This window comes from Leucoraja erinacea, chromosome 18 (assembly GCF_028641065.1).
Source record: "Leucoraja erinacea ecotype New England chromosome 18, Leri_hhj_1, whole genome shotgun sequence".
NCBI lineage: Eukaryota > Metazoa > Chordata > Chondrichthyes > Rajiformes > Rajidae > Leucoraja > Leucoraja erinaceus.
The window spans coordinates 12,817,509-12,841,510 of NC_073394.1; the positions used below are offsets into that span (position 1 = coordinate 12,817,509).

General features: G+C 46.7%; 1 protein-coding gene across 1 annotated transcript; it reads left to right on the top strand.

Annotated features, from left to right (window-relative positions):
• The first annotated feature begins 4 nt into the window (after positions 1–4).
• On the top strand, positions 5–21,049 carry lyve1a (lymphatic vessel endothelial hyaluronic receptor 1a). The gene is given in 6 exon segments (XM_055649352.1): positions 5–890; positions 12,140–12,308; positions 12,951–13,090; positions 16,712–16,993; positions 18,094–18,160; positions 20,307–21,049. Coding segments are annotated over 6 exon segments (1,116 nt in total). The 5' UTR covers positions 5–517; the 3' UTR covers positions 20,392–21,049.
• Positions 21,050–24,002: the final 2,953 nt, after the last annotated feature.

Sequence of the window (24,002 nt, forward strand, 5' to 3'; positions counted from 1 at the left end):
TGAAGGTGGAGATAGATAAAGATGTGAAAGATTGGGGAATTGAAGGTGACAGGGAATTGGCACAGAAGAGGAGTTGAGGCCAGCATGGATCAGCCGTGATCATATTGAATGGTGGGACAGGCTTGAGGGGTTGTCTTCTATTGTCTTGTGTTTTCATGTTGGTGCTGCCCATTGCCTGGCACTAAGGTGGTACAAATGTTCCTTGCCACTTCTCTGCCAGGGCCTGAATGTTGCATGTGGGAGCTGTAAATGGAATCCAACCCAATCATCATTGACATCCCCACTCCTAACTGCGTGATGGAAGGAAGGTCACTCGTGGAGCAGCAGCAGATGGTTAGGCTCACAACCCTGTCCTGAGGAACTCCTGCGATCATGTCCGGGGTTGGGTTGAGTGACCTCCATCATCTTTACTGCGAAGTACGACTCAACCACGAGGGGACGATCCCTTGATTTCCAGATCAGTAAATCTGGTCAAATTACAACAGTAACTCATCATTGAAGCCCAAATTCTTTCTCAATGGCAAAATATCCACGCCTTTCCTCAAATACTGTCATTGGAAATCTCTGTGAGATTCGACTAATTTCTAAAATGGGGCAATTGATGAAGATGTTTTGTTCCATCGCTGTTTTCCTGCTGAACATTAAGTTAGCTGATGTGTTATTTCCTGTTTCCTCCCACCCGCGGGGTTGTGAGTGCACAGTTTAAGAGGCTGGGCGTTACTCAGCTCCCTGTCACTGCCTCCCAAGGTCCAGGGTGTTGGTTCCACACACTGAATTCCCACAGCGAGCTTTGTGTAGAGACTTGGACATGGCACGGTGGGGAGTGTTCTCTCTGATTGTCCTCGCCCAGGTTGTTCTGGTGCTGCCACAGGCTCCTTTAAGTGTGAAAGGTAAGTCAATTTGTTACCCGATGAAGCAGATCAAGAACGTAATATTAGTCAATAATCACCAGTGTTTAATTGGCATATGTACCAACAACTTTACTTGTTTCAGCTTAACTGTCCCATTAATGTAATAGTGCACAGATAACTATATAATAATCAACAGTAAATTAATAAACATAATACTAGGCAACTGAATAGTGCAAAGCCCAAGTTCGTAATGCATGTTATCACAAAGGAGAGATCACTGTTGCGGCTCTGACACTTCTCCTCTTGAGGAATCATTTTTAATACAATTTATATTTATTGAAACCCATTGATCTTTTTAAAATGAAAAGTGAATGAAAAATAACATGGCTTTAATCAAAGAAATATTAGGTCGCCAAAAACAAAAATGGCAAAATGTGGACGTCAGTGAGAAATGATCTTTAAATGTGATTCAGTGACATTCTTGGAGCTTGAGATAGACGGAGAATTATGAAGAAAATTCATCATCGCCCGCCTATCCTCTGATGATTCGATAAATAAAAGCTTCTCTGTGATGGTGGTTCTTGACGGGGGTGGGGGGTGGGGTGGAGGAGACAGGAGAGCAAAGTAATAGAAAGCAAAGAATCTTGTAGCTTGTGAGACGGAGGTAAACGACACCCCTCTTTGAGGATACGATGGAGGCTGCAGGATATAGAATCTGCAGAAAGACAGATGGTAGTAGGTAGCGCTGCTGCCTCAGCTTGGCTGCAAGTTATGTGGCTGCGAGGGTTTCCGTTGGGCACTGTGGTTGCCTCTCACTTCTTGTCGGTTTATTAGCTGCCCTCTGCTAGGGGGGGGGGGGGGGGGGGAGGAGGAGGGGTTATAGAGGTAGAGAAAGGTGTAGGGGCTGCAGGGGGTTACAGAGACAGAGAGGGGTGTCGAGTATGGAGGGGCTGCAGAGATCGAGAGGGGCCGAAGGTGTTATAGAGATAGGGAGGGGTGAAGAGTATGGAGGGGATTACAGAGGTGGGCAGGGTTGTAGAGGCAAGAGGGGATTACAGAGGTAGGCAGGGGTGTAGGGGTTGGAGGGGATTACAGAGGTAGGCAGGGGTTTACCGAGGCAGAGATAGTTGTAGAATATGGGACAATTAAATTCTTGCTTGCAGCAGCATCACAGGGACATAGATTCAGACAACACACAAAAATAGATTAGAGTCAAAGAGTGAAACTATGTGGAAACGGGACCTTTGGCCCAACTTGCCCACACCGGCTAATATGTCCCAGCTACACTAGTCACACCTGCCAGCATTTGGTTCAAATCCCTCTAAACCTGTCCTATCCATGTACCCATCTAACTGTTTCTTAAACGTTAGGATAGTCCCAGCCTCAACTACCCCCTGGCAGCTCGTTCCATACACCCACCACTCTTTGTGTGAAAATGTTACCCCTCAGATTCCTATTAAATCTTTTCCCCTTCACCTTAAACCTATGTCCTTTGGTCCTGGGTTCGTCCACTCTGGGTAAGAGACTCTTTGGATCAATTCCTCTCATGATTTCATACACATATTATCCATAAATTGCACATAAAATATCTAACAGAAAGTAGATTGCAAAAAAAAACACGACATTAGTGCAAAAACATAATTAGGAAAAAACAAGTCCACAATAGTGCAAGAGATATTCCATTGTGTTCCTTTGCCAAGGTCGGATTAGTGTTGTGCAGGTCAGTTCAAGAACCTGATGGTTGTCGGTGAATAGCTATTCCTGAACTTGGTGACATGGGACCTCAGGCTTCTGTACCTCTTGCCCGAGGGTAACAGTGAGAAGAGGACGTCCCGATAGTGGGGATCCTTCATGATGATCAATGCCTTCTTGAGGCATTGCCTCGTGTAGATATTTTTGAAGGAAGCAAGGGTTGTGCCCCTAATGGGCTGGGCTAGTCCACTGCTCTCTGCAGCCTCTTGGGTTCCTGTACATTGGAATTGCCGCACCAGGCCATGAAGCAGTCAGTCAGGATACTTTCTACAGTGCATCTGTAGACATTTATTAGTTACTCTATCTCTGAACATCTAAGAAAGCAGAGTTTCTGCATTGTCTTTGTCGTGATTACATCTATGTGTTGGGTGCAGGATAGCCATTTGAAATGTTAGTGTACAGGAATTTAAAGCTGCCAACTCTCTCCACCACCACCCCAACAGTGAAAACTGCCACGTGGTCCCCCAACTTCCCCTTTTTCAAGTCAAGGATTACTTCCCCTGTCTTGTTGAAGTTGTGCGGCAGGTTGCTGTGGCACCACTCAATCAGGTGTTCTACAACTCACCTGGAGGTTGACTCACCTCCACCATTCTGACAACAATAGTGGTGTCTCCAGCAGATTTGTAGATTGAAGCTGTGCACACTGTCGTATGCTCATAAGTTATAGGTGCAGAATTAGGCCGTTCGGCCCCATCAAGACTACTCCGCCATTTAATCATGGCTGATCTATCTATTCCTCTCAACCCCATTCTCCTGCCTTTTCTCCATAACACTGACATGCGTACAGTAATGGGTGTATAGCGAATAGAACAGGGGGGCTGCGCTTGCAACCTTGAGGTGCTCCTGTGTAGATGGTCAGTGAGGAGGAGATTTTGTTACCGATCCACACTGATTGAGGCGTGCTAATGGAGCAGTTACGGATCCAGTTGCAAAGGGAGGTACGGAGATCTGGGTCTCGGAGCTTGGTGAAGAACAAAGCCTTAGTTTCTTCTGTGATAGTAACTGTGGGGAGGACATTGGGCCCTACCATGTTACACCCACTCTTCACGTTGACATACGATGTCCTGCAAGAAACGTGACCACCTGCATCACGTTGTGGAGGATGAACATGTCGGATCACCAATAATGTCCCAGACAAAGCAGTCGGTTCCAGCACAGCTGGCCAAAGAGAAGGAGCAACAACACAAGGAAGAGTTGAAAAAGAAACGACCCAACAAAGTGAAGCACTGGCTATAAGGTGCAGTGTGTGATCTCTGAATGCTAACAGCAAAGAGTGATTTCCCCTGTTAACTTTACTGAATATGAATTAAACGTAACGCAGGCACAGAGACATACAGCATGGCTTGAGGTTGTTATCCACTTTACTTGGGGGGTTTTGTTCTCGATTCCGACGTGGTATATGGTAGATAAACGCTGACTCTATGATTTGCTACTTCTAGTTGGTAGTGTCTGGAAACCCCCATCTGATCTCAAAATCAGATACTTGGTTACAGTTCAGGCAAGCCACTTTACCAGCTAATCTTTATTTTGTAGCAGTTCAAATTCTTCTCGTCATAATAACAATTTGCACTCATATCAATAGAAAAGATTTGAGACACTTTATGAAATTATATTAACAGGTGTGGCTAAAAAATTAAATATAAATAGGATTATTATGAATCTCTGGAACTCTCTGCCACAGAGGGTAGTCGAGGCCAGTTCATTGGCTATATTTAAGAGGGAGTTAGATGTGGCCCTTGTGGCTAAGGGGATCAGAGGGTATGGAGAGAAGGCAGGTACGGGATACTGAGTTGGATGATCAGCCATGATCATATTGAATGGCGGTGCAGTCTCGAAGGGCCGAATGGCCTACTCCTGCACCTAATTTCTATGTTTCTATGATTAGACACAAAATGCTGGAATAACTCAGCAAGACAGGCAGCATCTCTGGAGAGAAGGAATGGGTGACGTTTTGAGTCGAGACACTTCTTCAGACTGAAAAAAGGGTCTCGACCCAAAACATAAGTCTGAAGAAGGGTCTCAACCCGAAATTGTCACCCATTCCTTCTCTCCAGAGATGCTGCCTGTCCCGTTGAGTTACTCCAGCATTTTGTGTCTACCTTCGATATAAACAAGCATCTGCAGTTCTTTCCTACAAATTGGATTGATTGCTAGCAAGGTGATGACATGGATTTGTAGAAGCATTAGAGAATGAATGCTAGAGTGAGACATTGACATCTGAAGGAGCAGTTGGCACAGTGGGTGAAGGGGTGGGGGAGGAATTTGGAAAAGACAGGAGAGCTTAGAGGGGGGAAGGGCAGGGCCAGTGTGATGGGATGTTGCGGGATGATGGACCTTCCAAGGACAACGAGATTTGAACAGTCTTAACATATGAGCATTATTTTTTAATGGATTGGAAAACTGGGATTAGCTACTGCTTGGGCAATCTAGAAGGATATTGGGCAACTATCTTAGGCGGGAATGATGGTCGGCATGGACGAGTTGAATCAAAGGGCATGGTTCCGTCCTGTATGACTATGACTGTATGACTCCAACCACAGTCACTTCTTCCTCAGAACTGCAGATGTGTCAGAACCACAGGAGCTGAAGTGTGAGTCAGTGTGTAGAGGATGTGAGAAAGGGTTGAAGCAGTTGAGAACCTGGGTGTGGTGTGCAAGGCCAGCATTTATTGCACATTCATATTTGCCTTGAACCTTTATCATGAATGTCCTGAAGGACAGTGATGAACCAGAGAGTTTTTCCAACTATTTTGTAGTTTGGGCTTTACATTCACTTATGTTTAGTTTAGAGATACAGCACAGAAACAGTCCCTTCAGCCCACCGAGTTCGCGGCGATAGCAATCCCCGCACACTAACACTATCCTACACACACTAGCAACAATTTACAATTATACCAAAGCCAATTAGCCTACAAATCTGTACGTCTTTGGAGTGTGGGAGGAAACCTGAGCTCCCGGAGAAAATCCACGCAGGTCATGGGGAGAATGTATAAACTTCGTACAGACAGCACCCGTAGTCAGGATCGAACCTGGGTCTCTGACGCTGTAAGGCAGCAACTCTGCCACTGCGCCACTGTGCCACCCTCTAATATTAGATATTAGAATTGGTTTATTATTCTCACCTGTACCGAGATACTGTGAAAAACATGCAATATGCTCAAATCACACCTTATATGAGTACAATCGAGCAATGCACAACTACAACGGGTAATGCAAAGCAAAAAATACCAGAGTGCAAAATGTAGTGTTGCCGCATTATAGCTACAGAGAGGCGCAGATTTAAAAAGTTCAAGGGGCACAATGAGATAGGTTGGAAGATCAAGACAAAACGCCTGGAAACCTGAAGAGTTCCCATTGTCTCCGACTGCCTTTTTCACATTGAACACCAATCTCCTCTGTGTGATAACATTGAACTCCCAACCCCTGGTTCCCATCACACTATGAGTGTCTGTGATCTGGCTTGTACTGCCTGAAAGATCAGTGGAAACAAAGGGGAATTGATGGGAGGGGCAGTTTTTGCAGTGCTGAGTGAGGAAAGTGAGCTGTTAAAAGGGAACTGGCTAAATATTTGGAGGCACAAGGAACTGCAAAAGCTGCAGTCGTCTTGTCCATTTGCAATGCTTGTCCATTTCCCTCCCCAGATAGAGCCTGTACGGAAACAGGCCCTTCGGCCCACCTTGTCCATGCCGACCATTGTTTGGCATTTGGCTCAGATCCCTCTAAATCTTGCATATCCATTGGCTGTCTCTGTACTGGTAACTGTTCTGGGATTCTGTACCTGGCGAGATCTTTGAAAGAACCAGCACAGCTGAGATGGACCAAGTGGCCTCCACGGGAGTTTGGTGAGATGAGTTAGATCATTGGGAACAAAATGGAATTTGGTCAAACTCGAGGTTAACGAAGAGCAAGTCTGAGACCCTGAGGATTTTGTCCAAATGAGTCTAAACCTTTCCTGTCCATGTACCTGTCCAATTGTCTTTTAAATGCTGTAATTGTATCTCTCTCAACTACCTCCTCTGGCAGCTCATTCCCTATACCCACCACCCTCTGCCTGTGAAAGTTGTCCCTCAGGTTCCCCTCTGACCTTAAACCCATGTCCTCTGATTATGATTCTCCTACCCTGAGTAAAAGATTCTGTACATCCATCCTGTCAATCCTTTCATGATCTCTGTAAGATCACCCCTTAGCCTTCCAAGGAATAAAGTCCTAGTATCCCCAATCTCCCTATAGCTCACACCCTCGAGTCCTGGCAACATCCTTGTAAATCTTCTCAGCACTCTTTACAACTTAATGATATCCTTCCAAGAGCTAGGTAACCAAAACTGAACACAATACTTCAAATTTGGCCTCAACAACGCCTTGTACGACTGATGTACCAGCTTCTATACATAATGCCCTGACTGATGGCCAATGTACCAAAAACCCTCTTTACCGCCCTATCCACCTGAGTCGCCACTTTCAGGGAACTGTGCACCAGTACTAGATCCCTCTGCTCTACAACCCTGCCATTCACTGGGAAACTGTGAAGGTCCTGCCCTGGTTTGACATCCCAAAATGCACCAAACTCACACCTCTGTACATTGAACTCTATTCGCCATTCTTCAGCCCACCTGCCTGGCTGATTAAGATCCTGCAGTAAATTTTAATAACCTTCTTCTCTGTCTATGATACCACCCCGTTCAGTGTCGTCAGCACACTTATTAATCATGCCTTGCAATTTTTGATCTAAATCGTTGATGGAAACCTCAAACATCAATGGGCCCAGCACCAATCCCAGAGGCACACCAGTAGGCAATGACCTCCCATCTGAGAAACAAAACCTTCCACCACCATCTGCTTCCTTGCATGAAGCCAATTATGTGTGGAGACACAGAGGAGTGTGTAATAACATTCACAGACGCAGATAGATTCTGAAGAAATAAAGGAAATGAAAGAAGAACCAAGCAAGTATCCAAGTGCTAATTGTTGGTGTTTAATAATGCAGGAAGTGTAACCAAGGTAATGAGGGTTAAACTGATACTCAAACAGGGAACAGGGCACAAACCCACATGCGATGAGGCGGTTAGTTCACATCCCTGCCTCCATTGTTTGCTTAATCAAAGAGGATGCAAGAGATAAGAGTGGTTAGGACATGGTCCTGTCTCATGCTGCATGATGTCGTCACCACAGAGATCAGGCAGCAAGCAACAGTTGAATACAGACGGTTTTAACTTCCTCCTGAACCCTCTCCCTCCAAGCCTGACTGACTGAGATAAGGAATATCTTTCTGGCTTAGGTTTGTGGTGAGCCTGTTCCTGCACTGAAGAATTCTGATATGGTTCTTAACCTCAGAGAATCACAACAGGTGTATCAGACCTGATTGGATCTTTTGAATCATAGAGTAATACACCATGAAAACAGGCCCTTCAGCCTAACCTGCCCATGCTGACCAACATGCTCCATCATCTATGCTCATCCCTGCCTCCATTGTTTGCTTAATCTAAGAGATGTAAGAGATAAGAGTGGTTAGAACTTGATCCCATCCCACCTGCCTGCGTGTGGCTCATATTCCTCTTAATCTATCCAATCCATGTACCTGTCCAAATGTTTTTTTTAACATTGCATTAGTACCAGCTTCAATTACCTCCTCTAGCAGCTCTTCCACACACCCACCACCCCTTGTGTAAAAAAGTTACCCTTTAGGTTCCCATTAAATCTTTCCCCCCACACTTTAAACCAATTCCCAATTCCTCTACTCTGGGCAAAAGACTGTGAATTTACCCGATCTATTCCTCTAATAATTTTGTAGACATCTATAAGATCATCCCTCATCCTTCTGTGCTCCAAGGAATAGAGTCCAAGCCTGCTCAACCTCTAAATATATATATCTCTCTGTATAGCTCCGGCCTTCAATTCCTGGCAACATTCTTGTAAATCTTATCTGCATCCTTTCCAGCTTGACGACATCTTTCCTAAAGAATGGTGACAAAATCTGAACACAATACTCACCAATGTCTTATATAACTGTAACAAGACCTTCCAACTTCTATACTCAATACTCTGAATGATGAAGGCCAATATGCCAAAACCCTTTTATGCCCACCCTATATAACTGTGGCACTATTTTCAAGGAACTATGTACCTGCACTCCTAGATCCCTCTGCTCTACAAAATTCCCCAGAGCCCTACCACTCATCGTGTAGGTCCTGCCCTGGTTAGACTTCCCAAAATACGACACCTCACAAATCTCTGAATTAAATTCTATCAACAATTCCTCAGGCCACCTGGCCAATTGATCAAGATCCTGCTGCAATTTTTGACAACCATCTTTACCACCCATAATACCATCCACTTTTGTGTCATCGGCAGACCTGCTAATAATGCCATGTGACCTGCTAATAATCCCATCCAAATCATTGCTATAGATGACAAACATCAATAGGCTCAGCACTGAATACTGAAGCACGCCACTAGTCACAGGCCTCCAGTCCGAACAACTCTTCACCATCACTCTACTGCTTTCTTCCATGGAGCCAATTTTCTATCTATTCAGCTATCTCCCTTCGGATCCCATGCGATCTAACCTTCCAGAGCAGCCTACCTGGTCAAATGACTTGCTGAAATCTATATCTGCAATGGCTACAGCTTTCTCCTCATCAACCTTTGGGGATGGGGTTGAGCAGGCAGATGTTGAGGTCCATGCAGGTTTGCAAGGTACAGGGCCAAGGTCCGGCAGGCAGCTTGCAGAGAGCACGGTAGGAGGCAGAAGACCCGAGCATCACACACAAACATCCCTGCTCTTCACCCAGTCCCACATGCCAACCAGCACAGAGATTCAGATCACTGTCTGGAGTGGAGCATCTGTCTGGAGAGTCGGTGTAAGAGGCAGAGCTGTTGAACCCTGGCGTGAATAATAACATTCTGAATTCTGTCATCAAAACCAGCACGCTAAGGTTTGCTGGATTCACAAGAGACTGCAGATCTGGAGCAAAGAAACAACCAGCTGGAGGAACTCAGTAGGTCAGGCAGCATCTGCGAGGGAATGGACAGTCCCCTGAGGAGAGACCCCGGTCTGGAACGTTGTCCGTATTCCTCCCCTGAGGTTTGTCCCCATGAGGACAAAACCCAGCCCCTGCTCTGCTCCCTATTACATTGTCCTGCCCTCTGGGCTTTCATGGATCAGCGGTAATCTTAGATTGGAGATCACATCTGTGAAATGCCAGCGATGATTGGTAAAGGATAAAGACACTATATAAATGCAAATAGTTTGTCGTGGTTCCTTATATGTGAGGATTCAAAATAGTTCAGGACTCTACTGCCTGTGGTGTGAGTGAGTTTGAGAACAGGAGGATAGATCAGCTGAATGAACATCTGAAGGGAAGGTTTCTGATTCCTGGATCGCTGGTACTACTTACGAGGAAAGTCAAAAGAGTTTAATTGCCGTATGTGCAGACATTGGAACAATACAATTCTTACCTGCCAGAGTTCAACAGGCCTGTAAACACAATAGCACACAGATAAATATAGAATAATCAATAATAATACAATAAATTATCAATGCAATACCAGGTAATCATAATACTGTAGTGAAAAACCAATACTGCAGAGCAACCAAAGACACAATCTATAGAAATCATCGCTGCTGAGGCTAATATTGTGCAACGTTCAAGAGCTCGTACGTTGCTGTTAAGAAGCTGTTCTTGAAACTGGTGGCCACAAATTTCAGGCTCCTTCCCGTTGGTTGCAGTGAAATGAGAGTGTGGTGGTGAGGTCATTAACTGTGATAGACCGGGCAAAGTCTGCTGGTCTTCTTCATTCCTGGTGCTACCGTCCAGAGTGGGACCTGTAAAGCCGGGCAGGAACAGCTGAAGCGGGATGGGACCAACATCTCCACAGGATGATGTGCTTCCTCGGTAGGGAAGGGCTTAAACTAATTTGGCAGGGAATGGGAACAGATTCATGGTTCATGGTTGAATGGGAGGTATAGGTGTAGTCAAATATAATAGAAAATAGATGTAATCTCAGTAAGCAGGCACATGGGAGGAATGCAAGGCTAAATTGTGTTCATATTAATGCAAGGAATCTGGCTAAGGCAGGTGAGCTTTGATCAGCAGGTGGTAACTGAGAAAATATTAATACTGGTGAGCCTCTAGTTGGAGTACTGTGTGCGATTTGATTGATTGAAAGATACTGCATGGAAACAGGCCCATTGGCCCACTGAGTCAAAGCCAACCATTGATCACCCATTATCACTAGTCCTGTTGTGTTACTCCAGTATTTTGTGTCGATCACTAGTTCTACGTTATCCCACTTCTGCATCCACTCCCTACATATTAGGGGCAATTTACTGAGGCCAATTCACCAGACACCCACATGTCTTTGGGATGTGGGTGGCAGGAAACCAGAGCACCAGGAGGAAACCCATGTGGTCACAGTGGCACAGTGGTAGAGTTGCTGCATTAACAGAGCCAGAGACCTAGCTTCGATCCTGACTCCGGGTGCTGTCTGTATGGTATTCGTACGTGCTCCCCGTCACCGCGTGGCTTTACTCTGGGTGCTCCAGAGTTTCCTCCAACACTCCAAAAACCTGTAAGTTTGTACCTTACTTGGATTTGGTAAAATTGTAAATTGTATCTAGTGTGGAGGATAGAACTAGTCTATGGGTGATTGTTGGTCGCTTGGACCTGGTGGGCCAAGGGGTGAGTTTCCACGCTGTATCCCTGGTCTAAAGTCACTGACAGAATGTGCAAACACCACACAGACAGCACCTGAGGTCAGGATCGAACCCGGCTGCACCAGCTCAGCAGTTGTGGTCGAAACCTCGTGGGAAGTGTGTGATTGCATTGGAGAGGAGATTCACCAGGATATTGCCTGGGACTGTACAATTCTCTGCCTCAGAGGGTGGTGGAGGCCGGTTCTCTGGATGCTTTCAAGAGAGAGTTAGATAGAGCTCTTAAAGATAGTGGAGTCAAGGAATATGGGGAGAAGGCAGGAAAGGGGTAGTGATTGTGACTGATCAGCCATGATCACATCGAATGGCCTATTCCTGCACCTATTGTCTATTTCAGTTATGGGGAGAGACTGTAGTCTGAGACTGTTCTCCCTGGAGTGGCGGAGGCTGATAGAGGTACTGACGATTAGAAGACAAAGTACAGCCGGAAACTGTTCCTCATGGCAGAGATGTCTAAAACTAGAAGACATGGTTTAGGGTGATGGAGACAAAGCACTTTCTCACCCAGAAAATGGTTGCTCTCTGGAACTCACCGCCTGAGGTAGCGGTGGAGAGAGAAACTCTCACAACATTGAAGAAGTGTGTAGAGGATTATTTAAATTGCCGCGGCAGAGAATATTACAGACCGAGTGCTGGTAAAAGCATTTGTGTAGGTAAGCAGGGACATGATGGGCCAAAGGTCCTGTTTCTGTGCCAGATGACTCAGTGACCCTCACTCAGCTTGTGTGTGATGTTGGGAGGGAGGGGTCCTGAGAGCTGTACAGCTCGGCTGTGAGGATCGCAGGTGTGTATCTCTGACAGGTCCAGGCATCCTCTCTGTGTTACAGACATGACCTACGATGACTGCCGGGTCTGGGGTATTTTCCACATCAGCCGGAACAACGGCTACAATCTGACCCTGTCGCAAGCATACGACGCCTGTAGTCTCTTTGATGCGGAGCTGGCGACAGAGGCACAGATGAAGCGCGCACACAAGGAAGGATTTGAAAAGTGCAGGTGAGTGCAATTAAACCGCCCCTCCCACAGTGCAGTGCTCCCTCAATCCCGCCCCTCCCACAGTGCGGGGCTCCCTCAATCCCGCCCCTCCCACAGTGCGGGTGCTCCCTCAATCCCGCCCCTCCCACAGTGCGGGGCTCCCTCAATCCCGCCCCTCCCACAGTGCGGGGCTCCCTCAATCCCGCCCCTCCCACAGTGCAGTGCTCCCTCAATATCGCCCCTCCCACAGTGGGGCTCCCTCAATCCCGCCCCTCCCACAGTGCGGTGCTCCCTCAATCCCGCCCCTCCCACAGTGCGGGGCTCCCTCAATACCGCCCCTCCCCCAGTGCGGTGCCCCCTCAATACCGCCCCTCCCACAGTGCAGTGCTCCCTCAGTACCGCCCCTCCCACAGTGCGGGGCTCCCTCAATATCGCCCCTCCCACAGTGCGAGGCTCCCTCAATATCGCCCCTCCCACAGTGCGGGGCTCCCTCAGTACTGCCCCTCCCACAGTGCCACGCTCCCTCAGCATGGGATATAGGGATGAAGTGCGGACATCACTGATTCACTGGGAATACCAGCGACGACTCGCTCCCCACGGACACCCCCTCGCTGCTCTCGCCTCCCTGCTGCCCCGGCCTCTAATGATCACCTTTCTGTCCAGGTACGGTTGGGTGAAAGACGGTTTTGTTGTCATTCCGAGAATCACTCCAAAGCATTTGTGCGGACAGAACAAAACAGGAGTGGTGGTCTGGAAAGAAAGCACGAACTTGGAGTATGATGCCTTTTGCTTCCTTCAGAATGGTAATGAGAACGGGACACCACTCTCCACAATTGTCCGCACCCAAAACGTCACCTATCCATCACGCTTTCCTCCCCCACCTTCTCCGCCCTCCATTTCTGTTCTCCTCCTCTCTCCTCTGTTACTTACTGCCTATTATGCCTCCTGGCATGTAGGGCAGCAACGAAGGTCCTCCACTCCTTGTTGATTCCTTCAGTCGCTGTTTCCGTAACATATTTGTTTTACGAGACAGGGTTGTTAGCCCTGTGCTCAACCTCCAACCTGGAGGACCAATGGATCGCTCTTCGTCTAGCCTCTACCCTTTGACCTGTCCTGCATGGGAGACCCTAACAGGAGATGAATCTCCCGCTGGCATAGCTCTAGGGGTCACTGAGACACACAAGCTCCCCGACCACGACAAGGTTCATATCCAACGGGGTGACTCTGCTCTGTGCCCCACCTGAATTCACATCCATTTTCCTCTGTCCTGCCACCAATTTCCCTCCTGAGACAAATACAGTTCTATTGTATCAAATATTCCTTCCTCTAGCTTCACATTTTGTAACTCTTCAATCCTTGTGTCTCACACCTGTATTTTCATCTCTGACCTTTGTCCAATCACCTGCCTATTAGAATCCACCCTTGTCTGTATCCACCTATTACTTCCCAGCTTTTGTCCTGCCCCTCCTAACTTTCCGCCCCACCCCCACCCCCACCCCCACACCAATTAATCTGAAAAAGGGTCCCGACCCAAAACGTCACTTATCCAGAGATGCTGCCTGACCCCTTAGGTACTCCAGCACTTTGTGTCCTCTTTCGTGAACCAGCATCTACAGTTCCTCCTGCCTCCGTCATAATCCCTGTGTCGTCTTCACGTTGCCCTTCACTGCTGGCAAACAGAGCCTGCTGTGCTGCACTCTTTGGCCAGGGACTGCCGGATTGGTTCTTAAAGCCAAGATTAGCTCCGTACAGACAGCATCCATAGTCAGGATCAAACCTGTAGTCAGGCAGCAACTCTACTGCTGTGCCACTGTGCTGCCCTGTATCTGGAATGAGCTGCCTGAGGAAGCTAAAGAAACAGATACAATGATGACTTTCATAAGACGTTTGGACAGATATATGGATAGGAAGAGTTTAGAGGGATATGGGTCAAATGCAGGAAAATGGAACAAGCCCAGTATGCTGCTTTGGTCAGTATGGCCAAATTGGGCCGAAGGGCCTGTGTGTATGCCGTGGCTCCTGGCTGGATGGATTGTTGCTTCCAGGAAGCTCTGGGTAATGGGAGTGCTTGACCATCTGGCCACCCTTGTTATAAACGGGATGAGAGTTTGTCCCTCACAAAGTACTGACCTCAGCTGATTTCTCCACCGAGCCCCACTCCTTCTTTCCTGAATTGCGATGGTTATCAGGGAGGAAGTTGAGATGGATTGCTGCGCGAGGCCTGTTGACAGAAGACTCTTCCTCTGCTTTTTCCTCTTCTCACTTGAATACTCAGCAGGTCACTCTTATCATCGTTCAACAGCCCCCACTCCATGTACTTCCTGTTTGTTGCTGATTCACTAGTAATCCAGGTCAGTCCTCATCCACCACTCACCAGTTCCTCTCACGAGCACGTCCCTCCTCATCCTGACGATCTGTCGCCCTCATCTAAAAACAGATTTCAGGAGCAGCTCCTTCATGAAGGGTTTTTTCCACCAACAAACTCAACTGCAAAAAAAAGTTATTTAAAGGCTGATCTGATCAACTTTCTGTACTACCCAGTCAAATCATACCACACACACCAGAGAACAATCGAGCCATACACAGATGCAACAGGTAGTGCAAAGAGATGGCAGCACAGTGGTACAACTGGTAGAGCCACTGCCTCACAGCGCCAGGGACCCAGGTTCAATCCTGACCTCGGGCACAATCTGTGTGGAATTTGCACATTCTTCCTGTGCCCACGTGGGTTTCCTCCGCTTGCTCTGGTTTCCTCCCACATCCTCAAAACAGGCGGGTTTGGTGGATTATTTGATTATGTGAAAGTGAGAGTCGGTGCGAAAGTGAAATAACATAGAACTAGTGATAAGGAGGGATCGATGGGTGGCATGGACTCTGTGGGTTGAAGGGCCTATTTCATGCGTTGAGTGAGGTATAGATGGCAGATGACATTTTAGGTCGGGAACTGAAGAAGGATCCTTACCCAGAACTGTCCATTCCCTCCACAAATGCCTCCCGACCCATTGAGTTCCTCCAGTACTTTGTTTGTGGCACAAGATTCCAGCATCTGCACTGTCTTGTGTTTCCTTGTTACAAAGCTGGCTGAGGTGATGCCCGCCCCCCCCCCCCAGCTGGACCTCTTGGAGCCTTCGTCATTGAGGACGTAGGGCAGAGGCGAAGAGATGTTGCAATGAAGGAAATAAGAGAAATGATCAGAGTGAATATAGTATCAACTGCATTTACATCTCATTACGATTTGAATAAATAATAATACAGAGTCAAACGTTGTTGAGGAGTGACAGCCGCCGGAAAAAAGTGCAACGGGGATGTAATGAGGGGTAGGTTGGGGTGGAGATGGCACCTCCGCGACACGCTTAGCTTAGGGGGGAGAAACTGTTCAATAGTCAGACAGAGAGTTGATCTTGAGGATCTGTGGTACATAGCTTTCAGACTGAGGAGACAGATGGACCTTTTAGTCTCCTCAGGAAGAAGAGACGCTTCAACTTCTGATCAGGTAGAGGTATTGGGGTCCAAGAGGATCGGAGATTATGAACCTGAAAGGTCCTTAATTATGTGGTTGGCGTGCCGCTCTGGATTTCCGAGGCAATGAGTTCCTTGGTGGAGTGAGGTTATAGATGGCGGATGGACTCCTTTAGGTCGGGAATCTGAAGAAGGATCCTGTATCCCAGAACTGTCCAGGTGTGCAGTCCCTCAGCACAAATGCCTCCCGACCTATTGAGTTCCTCCAGCACTTTGTTTGTGGCACAAGATTCCAGCATCTGCACTGTCTTGTGTTTCCTTGTTACAAAGCTGGGAGGGGGCCAAGGTGGATGCCGAGGTGATGCCCCCCCCCCAGCTGGACCTCTTGGAGCCTTCGTCATTGAGGACGTGGGGCAACTGAGGCGAAGAGATGTCAGTCCAGATGAAGCCCTGAATGTGGGGATTATGGAAGCATTAGAGTGTACACGTCGTAGGGGGGTGAGTTGGTGAAGGTAGCACAGCCTTGATGGCTGTCTCAGGATGTCTCTGTCGAAGCGGCCATAGAAGTGATTAAGCTCCTCAAGGAAGGAGGCGTCGCTGGATGTGGGGGTGATGTTGGAGGGTCTGTAGAAGTTGAAGGATGAGTCAGGATTTTATTGAAAGGTGGTGTGGGAACGTGGGGCCGAGTGGCCTACTCCCATTCTAAATCTCCCAGTCACACACGACACATTTAAATAGTGGGTTAGAACAAAAAAATGGTCTCCGATAGATTGAGAATCACCATTCTGATCTGGTAGAACCTCTAACCTCATATGGACACAAAATGTTGGAGTAACTCAGCGGGTCGGGCAGCATCTCTGGAGAAAAGGAATAGGTGACGTTTCAGGTCGAGACCTTTCTTCACACTGGTCTTTCCTCCTCTTCCTTTCCTCCTCTCTCTAACCTCAGTGTTGTCCCTTTTCCAGATTCCCAGAAGAGGAATGCCTGCGAGCCATTAATTTGGCCCACGACCTCCATGACAGAAATTACGTCCACGGACCTGGGTCCCACAAGCCCGAGTATCATCCCTGCATTCAGCTCTGAGGTCTCATCAAAGCCGAGCTCAAAAACAACAGCTCGGGAAGCAAGGTTCTTTTCACCCACCTTAATCGAGACGGATGTCTCCTCATCACAGCCAACACAGGTTTACGACAAACCTGAGACAGAGAGGGCCAAAACAAAGTTCGGCAAATGGATCCTCTACTGGGGTGAGTTTTTTCCTCGGAAAAACCTTTACGTTCTTGGAAATCAGGTTTGTAATCGAAAAATAATGTGAAGTTCTGTTCGCCCAGCGATAGGAGCGGTGTCAGGAAGTAGTGGAAAAGATTCACCAGGATGTTACCTGGGGGTACAAGCTTTAGTTACAGATAGGTTGGATACACTGTGGCTGATGTGACCTTATTGAGGTGTACAAGATCACGACAGGCATGGATAAAATGAACACTCACAGTCTTTTTCCCATGGTAGTGGATTTTAAAACCAGAGGGCATAGGCTTAAGGTGAGAGGGGAGAGATTTCAGAGGGAGTTCAGGGGCAACTTTTTCATTCAGAGAATATCTGGAATGAGCTGCCAGGGGTATATGGATAGGAAGGGTTTAGAAGGATATGGGCCAAATAAAATGCGAGCCATATAGGGCCAGCCCAGTATGCCAGCTTGGTTGGCATGGGCAAGGTGGGCCGAAGGGCCTGTTTCTGTGCTCTATGGCTATTGGGTGCTGCAATGGTTGAGTTGCCACCCTTCAGATTAAACAGTTGAAATTTAACTGAAACCAGGGCTTGCAGACGGCCAATCTCCCTTCCCCTGCAATCCATACTGTGCCCTCTCTCTGTCGCTCTGTGAGGGGGCATGGGGTTGAGGCAGCTGGCAGTCCACACACTGTTAGTTTAGGCGTAGTCAAAGAGCTGGGGAAAAGACTGTGAGCATTCACTTTATCCATGTACCTCATGATCATGTACACCTCTATAAGGTCACCCCTCACTCAGCCTCCGACGTTCCAAAGAACAAAACTCCAACCTATGCAACCTCTCCCTATATCCCAAGCCCACAAGCCCAAGTAACATCCTGGTGAATCCCTCTTATATCCTTTCCAACTTAATGATATCCCTTCTTATAGCTGGGCAACCAGCACTGCACATAGACATCCTTCCTGTAGTGGGGTTCACCCATTCAAGATCTCCCCTGAACCTTCGCTACTCTGCATGGACCACCAATAGCTTGCAGGATTATCAGGTCTGCTTTACATTATGTCATCACACTTTGCCCAGTTAGGAGTGTGTCTGACTCCTCTTGTTTCTTTGTTATCCGCAGTGCTGGGACTGGTGCTCCTCGTTGTGTTCGTGGTCTTTGTGATTACTTTGATTATCCTTCTCAGAAGGTAAGAACCTGCTTGCGTTACGAGTTCTCTTTCCGAAGTGGGAGGTAGAGTTCAGTTTAGTTTTGTTTAGATTTTTGGTTTTGGAGATACAATACAATACAATTCAATCGTTGTGTCACATTGCACGTGCGTGTATTTGTACAATGATACTTTGATTACAATTTTTACTGAAGCCTTCTCAGAAGGTAAGAACCTGCTTGCGTTACGAGTTCTCTTTCCGAAGTGGGAGGTAGAGTTCACAGTCATTAGGATCGAAACCGGGTCTCTGGTGCGGTAAGGCAGCAACTCTACCGCTGCGCCACTGTGCCGCCTGTTATTTGAAGGCAGACCAGATCAGCATCTGAGCTTTATACAGGGGAGGCATGTGGCATCACACGAGTCTTGGAAGTTCAGACTCAGGTTCTGATTAGTTACATGTAGTATTAGCTAAGGATGTAGTTGGAGTACTGTGTGCAGTTTTGATCGCCCAGCTATTAAATTGGAAGAGATTGAACAAGATGTTTCATGGGCTTGCAGATTTGTTGGATAAAGTGACGCTCATAGTCTTTTTCTCTCATGGTAGAGGATTCTAAAACTGGTGGGCGTAAACATAAGTCGTGAGGGCAGTGATTTAAGAGGGACCTCTGAGGCATCTTTTTCAATTGGACGTTAACAAGCTGCCTGGGGAAGCTATAGCAGTAGATACAAGTGTCACTTTTAAAACACATATGGACTGACTTAACGATAAGAAGGGTTTAGAGGGAAATCACTAAATACAGGCAAATGTAACTAAGACAGTATGTAAATTGGGTCAGCATGGAAAAGAAGGGTCTAAGGTCTTCTTTCTGTGGTGCAAGTCTATGAGTCCACGACATACACAGAACCTCACCCATTATGTGGAGCTCTGATATACTATGTTTTATTGACTCCCAGATTTACAACAACATATTTTCCTCTCGTATTTCGATCCACCATGTTCTATCCTTCCCTCTTTTTGTGACCTCACCTTTCCACATCCTTACTTTTTCATCCTCTGACTCAACTCCACACATCCCTCTCTAATGTGCACAAGACAACAGGAGCAGGCCATTCGGCCCCTCATGCCTGTCCCACCCATCAATGTAATTGTAGCTGATCTACGCTGATCTCAACTCCCCTCCCCTCTGCCAGTTTCCTATTGCCCTCAAGTCCCAATCGTTCAAAATGGTAATGACCTCCACTTTAAAAACATCCAATCTTCCAGCCTCCCACCATCCTCTGTGGCAGAAAATTCCATGGATTTGCCACCCTCCGAGTTGAGAGATTTCATGTTAAACTCTTAATTCCTTCCCCTCAAAGAAGATTCTCCCATGACTGAAAACATCACAATATCTACAACTTTGTACGATCTATGTTTCAATAAGGTCATCTCTCATTCCTCTAAACTCTAAGGAATGCGGACCAGATGTGTATAGTCTCTTATGATAAGGCAAACCTCTCATTTAGGAAATAGCCTGTGACTCTTCACCACTCTTTCTTATTTAAACCACTTTAACCAACCTCCGTTTACTGCCCATCAATCTCCTTCTACTAAGTTCAAAGCCCGGCTTTTCCTGCACCTTGGGATGTTTCTCCTAATTAAAGGCATTAAGCAGTTGCAGACTGCCTGTGTTCATAAATAGTTGATAAAAACCACTGCAAGGTGGGAAGTTGAAGGCATTTACAATCCACTATTGAAGAATTTGAGATGTGTGTGGGGGATCGTGTAATTTGCACATTCTCTCTGTGACCATGTGGGTTCCACCCGGGTGCCCTGGTTTCCCCCACATTACCAAGTCATGGGTTAAGGGGCCTCTGTAAGCTACCCCTAGTGTAGGAGGACAGCAGGAGAATCAGGATGGAGGATGTGAGTGTGTGGGAGGTAAATAAGTGGAATGGTAGAGTGGGATTACTCAAAGAGCTAGTACAGACCTGGAAGAGTGAAGGGCCCTCTCTGTGTTGCAGGAAAGGATGAAGAGTTTAATTTTAAATTGTTTGACCTTTTTGGGCACTCATCTAATAGTTATGTTGCCCGACCCGAAACAGGTGCTGCCTGACCCGCTGAGTTCCTCCAGCACTTTGTGTTTTGCTCAAGATTTCGGCAACTACATTTCCTTGTGCCTCTAACAATAATGTTTGCAACCTTTAGACGCAAGAGCTATTCATACTCAGCCACCGTGCAGCCGAAAGAAACTGAAATGTGGAACCACAGTCTGATGGCGAACAACTCCTAGTGAGGTGCACAGAGCAGGAACCAAGGCCGGGATCACAACTTCACCTCAGGCACAGAGTCTTTGACAAGTTAATACCAGCACAGAGCAAAATGTGGGCTTAGAGTTGGTGAGCATGGTTATATCTGGAACTGCTCTGTTTCGAGCACAGAGAAGCAGGCCATTCTATCCATCTGCTCTGTCCTATTCTCGTCCTATCCTTCATCATCAGCATGCCCTCCTCTCAGATCACTTGAATGTTGTGAATTGTCTAATTGTGAATTGTCAGCACACAGTATCAGACGTGCTTGTTACCTGAAAGGCCCCGTTAAACTGTCCGTTAACACACAACAAGTGTAAGCTTCATGGCTTTGGCAGAAGAGGAAGGAGTCAGTGTATAAGGTCGCGTCATTGATTAATCGATTGAAAGATACAGCTCGGAAACTAGCCCTTAAGGCCCACCCAGTCCACCCCGACCATCGATCGCCCGTTCATTCCACACAGATAGCGTCCGAGGCCAGGATCGAACCTGGGTCTCTGGCGCGATAAGACAACAGCTCCACCAGCTTCTCCATTGTGCCCCTGTAATTGCATGAACTGTTCTGCACAAGATGCTGCTGAGACTGGGCCACCTCCCTGAGCTCTCCTCTCTGCATTCTGCTAGAGGTAGTGAGTGTGGGGACAGGGGAATAGGAGGGGGAGGAGTGTGGGGGGGTGGGGGTGAGGGAAGGGGGGGGGGGGGGGGGGAGAGAATGAGGGAAACAGAGTCATAAACTCATGGAGCTGTGCAGCGCAGAAAATAACCTTCAGCCCACCTTGGCCTTGTTGACTAAGTTGCTATGCTGGGCGAGTCCCATTTAGTCATAAGTGTATCATTGTTCTCTAGCTAGGGATGTGGACTACCCTCTGAGTGAAAAGGTTGTCCCTGAGGACCCTCTTAAATCTCTCCCCTCTCGCCTTAAGCCTATGCCAAGAGGGAAAGATGAGTGGAGTCGGGAGGGGTTTGAGGGAGGAGGTACCGAGAGAGAGGGGAGGGAGCAGCAGTGAGGACAATATTGTGTGGGAAGAAAAGGAAAGAGCGGAGAGAGAGAGAGAGAGAGAGAGTGAGAGTATGATGAAGAAGGGAGTAAGCTGGGAGTGAGTAGGGAATGAGGCATGACGGTAGGAGAGGGTGAAGGAGGTAGTGATGGGGGAGAGAAGGGAGGAGAGGATGGGTTGGGGAGTGAGGGGAAAGTGAATGAAGAGGAGAGTTGAGTGATGGTGGGAAGCCACCTCTACACTGTGCATTCAGTACCTGTGCTGGAGAAGCAATCTCTGTGTCTGTAATTTGCACATAGTATTACAGGGGAATGGACAGTCCAGAAATAGGCCACACAGCCCAATGTGATCCATCCTCATCTATTACCACAACCTTCTTTTCCCATTCCTTCTCCACTGTGTGTCTGGCCTCCCTGTAAATCATTCCTTCATCAAATTCATTAAGTTTCGAGATAAATTTAATAATGAAAATAGCAGACATTGGGCGCATATTTATAACCTGCTGTAAAGGACCAAAATCACAGACCATTGAGCTCCACAGCACGAAAACAGGCCCTTCGGCCCACCTTGTCCACGCTGACCTATTTGGCATACTGGTTTAGACCAATTTTGGCCAATAAGCCTTCTTAACTCTTCCTATCCATTTTCTCTATTTAAATGCCTTTTGAAAGTCGTAATGGAATCCACTGCTATAGCTTCCTCTAGCAACGGATTCCAGCTGCGGACTATCCTCTGGGTGAAAAGGTTGCCCTGAGGTCCCTCTTAAATCTCTCACCTTAAGCCCGTGGAAGCCTCCACCCTGAGAAAAAGACTAATCCATGCCACTCATATCTTGTACACCTCAATAAGGTCATCCACTCAGCCTCCAAAGTCCCGAAGAAGAAAGTCCCAGCCCACCCAACCATAACAAGCCCGCAAGCTCAGCTAACATCCTGGTGAATCTCTTCTGCACCCATTTCAACTTAATGACATCCTTCCTGTAGCTGTTCAACCTGAACTGCACACAGTACACCAAGTGTGGTCTCACCAACGACTTATACAGCTGCAAGATGATGTATCTTCATTTTAATGATAAAACATTTCTGTAAGTCCACACATGACTGGAATAAAAACACCAACTCATGTTTTCCTGCAACAAACCCTCAGTCCAGTATATTTTTGAAAAATATATACTTGTCCTTTTTCCTATTTTTCAAATCGAGATGCAAACGGTGTAATCGGTTTAATGCTCTTAAGGCACTGTTTAACATTGCAGGAATATAAAATGCAATGAAATGAAATTATAATTTGAACTGCTCGAACTTTGTAAAGCTGAAATTATCTTACATTAAACGTCTCTTCCTCACACACTTATTTTCAGTTTGAAGACTGTCCATGCTTCTATGTCTAACCATGACACTATCCATGACTCTATGCTTCTATTGCAGTTATTTGTATTGGAAATTGGACCAGAAAATTAAAAGAATCAATGTGGTTTAAATGTTTATATTCCATATGATGAATTAAGTACAATATACAAATGCCTAGTTGTAAATAAGGCTTCAATCAAAGTCAACTTGGAACTGAACATTTTTGTGGCTTATACAAATGAGACATCTAGTTTCTAACATAACCTTACAATCTAATTGAGGTCAGAGTTTGTACACGTAACATTCCCCACCTGTTTTGCAAAACTATAAGAGCATAAGAAATAGGAACACGTGCCCATAAGTTCATAAGGGATAGGAGAAAAAATTAGGCCATTCAGCCCATCGTCTACACAATTCAATCATGGCTGATCTATCACTCTCAACCCCATTCTCCTGCCTTCTCCCCATAACCCCTGAACCCGTACTATCTATCTCGCTGGAGACCCTCGGATTATCTTTAATCAGACTTTACTGGACTTTATCTTGCACTAAACGTTATTCCCTTTACCCTGTATCTGTACACTGTGGATGGCTTGATTGTAATCTTGTACAGTCTTTTCGCTGACTGGTTAGCACAACAAAAGCTTTTAACTGGACCTCGCTTCATGTGACAATAATCTGTGTTCATGCTACTGTTAATTAAGTGTGTGAATTAAAGCTCATAATCTAATTAATATAATTCACAATTTACACCAGGAATGAGCGAGTCCTATCGGATTAGCATCCTAAGCAAATAAAACATGCCAATCACATTATGCTCTAATCCTGGCCTCAGCTCCACTGAGGCGTTAGAAGGGTCCTGATCCAAATCGTTGCCTGTCCATTCCCTCCACAGATGCTGGCTGACCCACTGAGTTCCTCCAGTACTTTCTGTTTGGCTTCACTTTCCTTCTAGAAGTGAATGGGCATTCACTTGACCTCTCTGTGCGGTCGAAAAAACTGTACCCATCTCAGCTTGAAGATGTTCAACACCTTGCCTCTGCAGGTCTGAAGGTGGTGAATTCAAGTAGTCATGACCCTTTTAGAGGAAATTCCCTCTCATTGTGCGTTGAACAGGTGACCCCTTATTCTGAAGCTCGTGCAATGGGGATCTTGTGTGTACAAATTGTAGCATCAGGGAGGACAAGACTTCTACTGGATACATTTAAAAGTTATAACATGAGTTTAAATAGATCAGGTGTGGGAAAT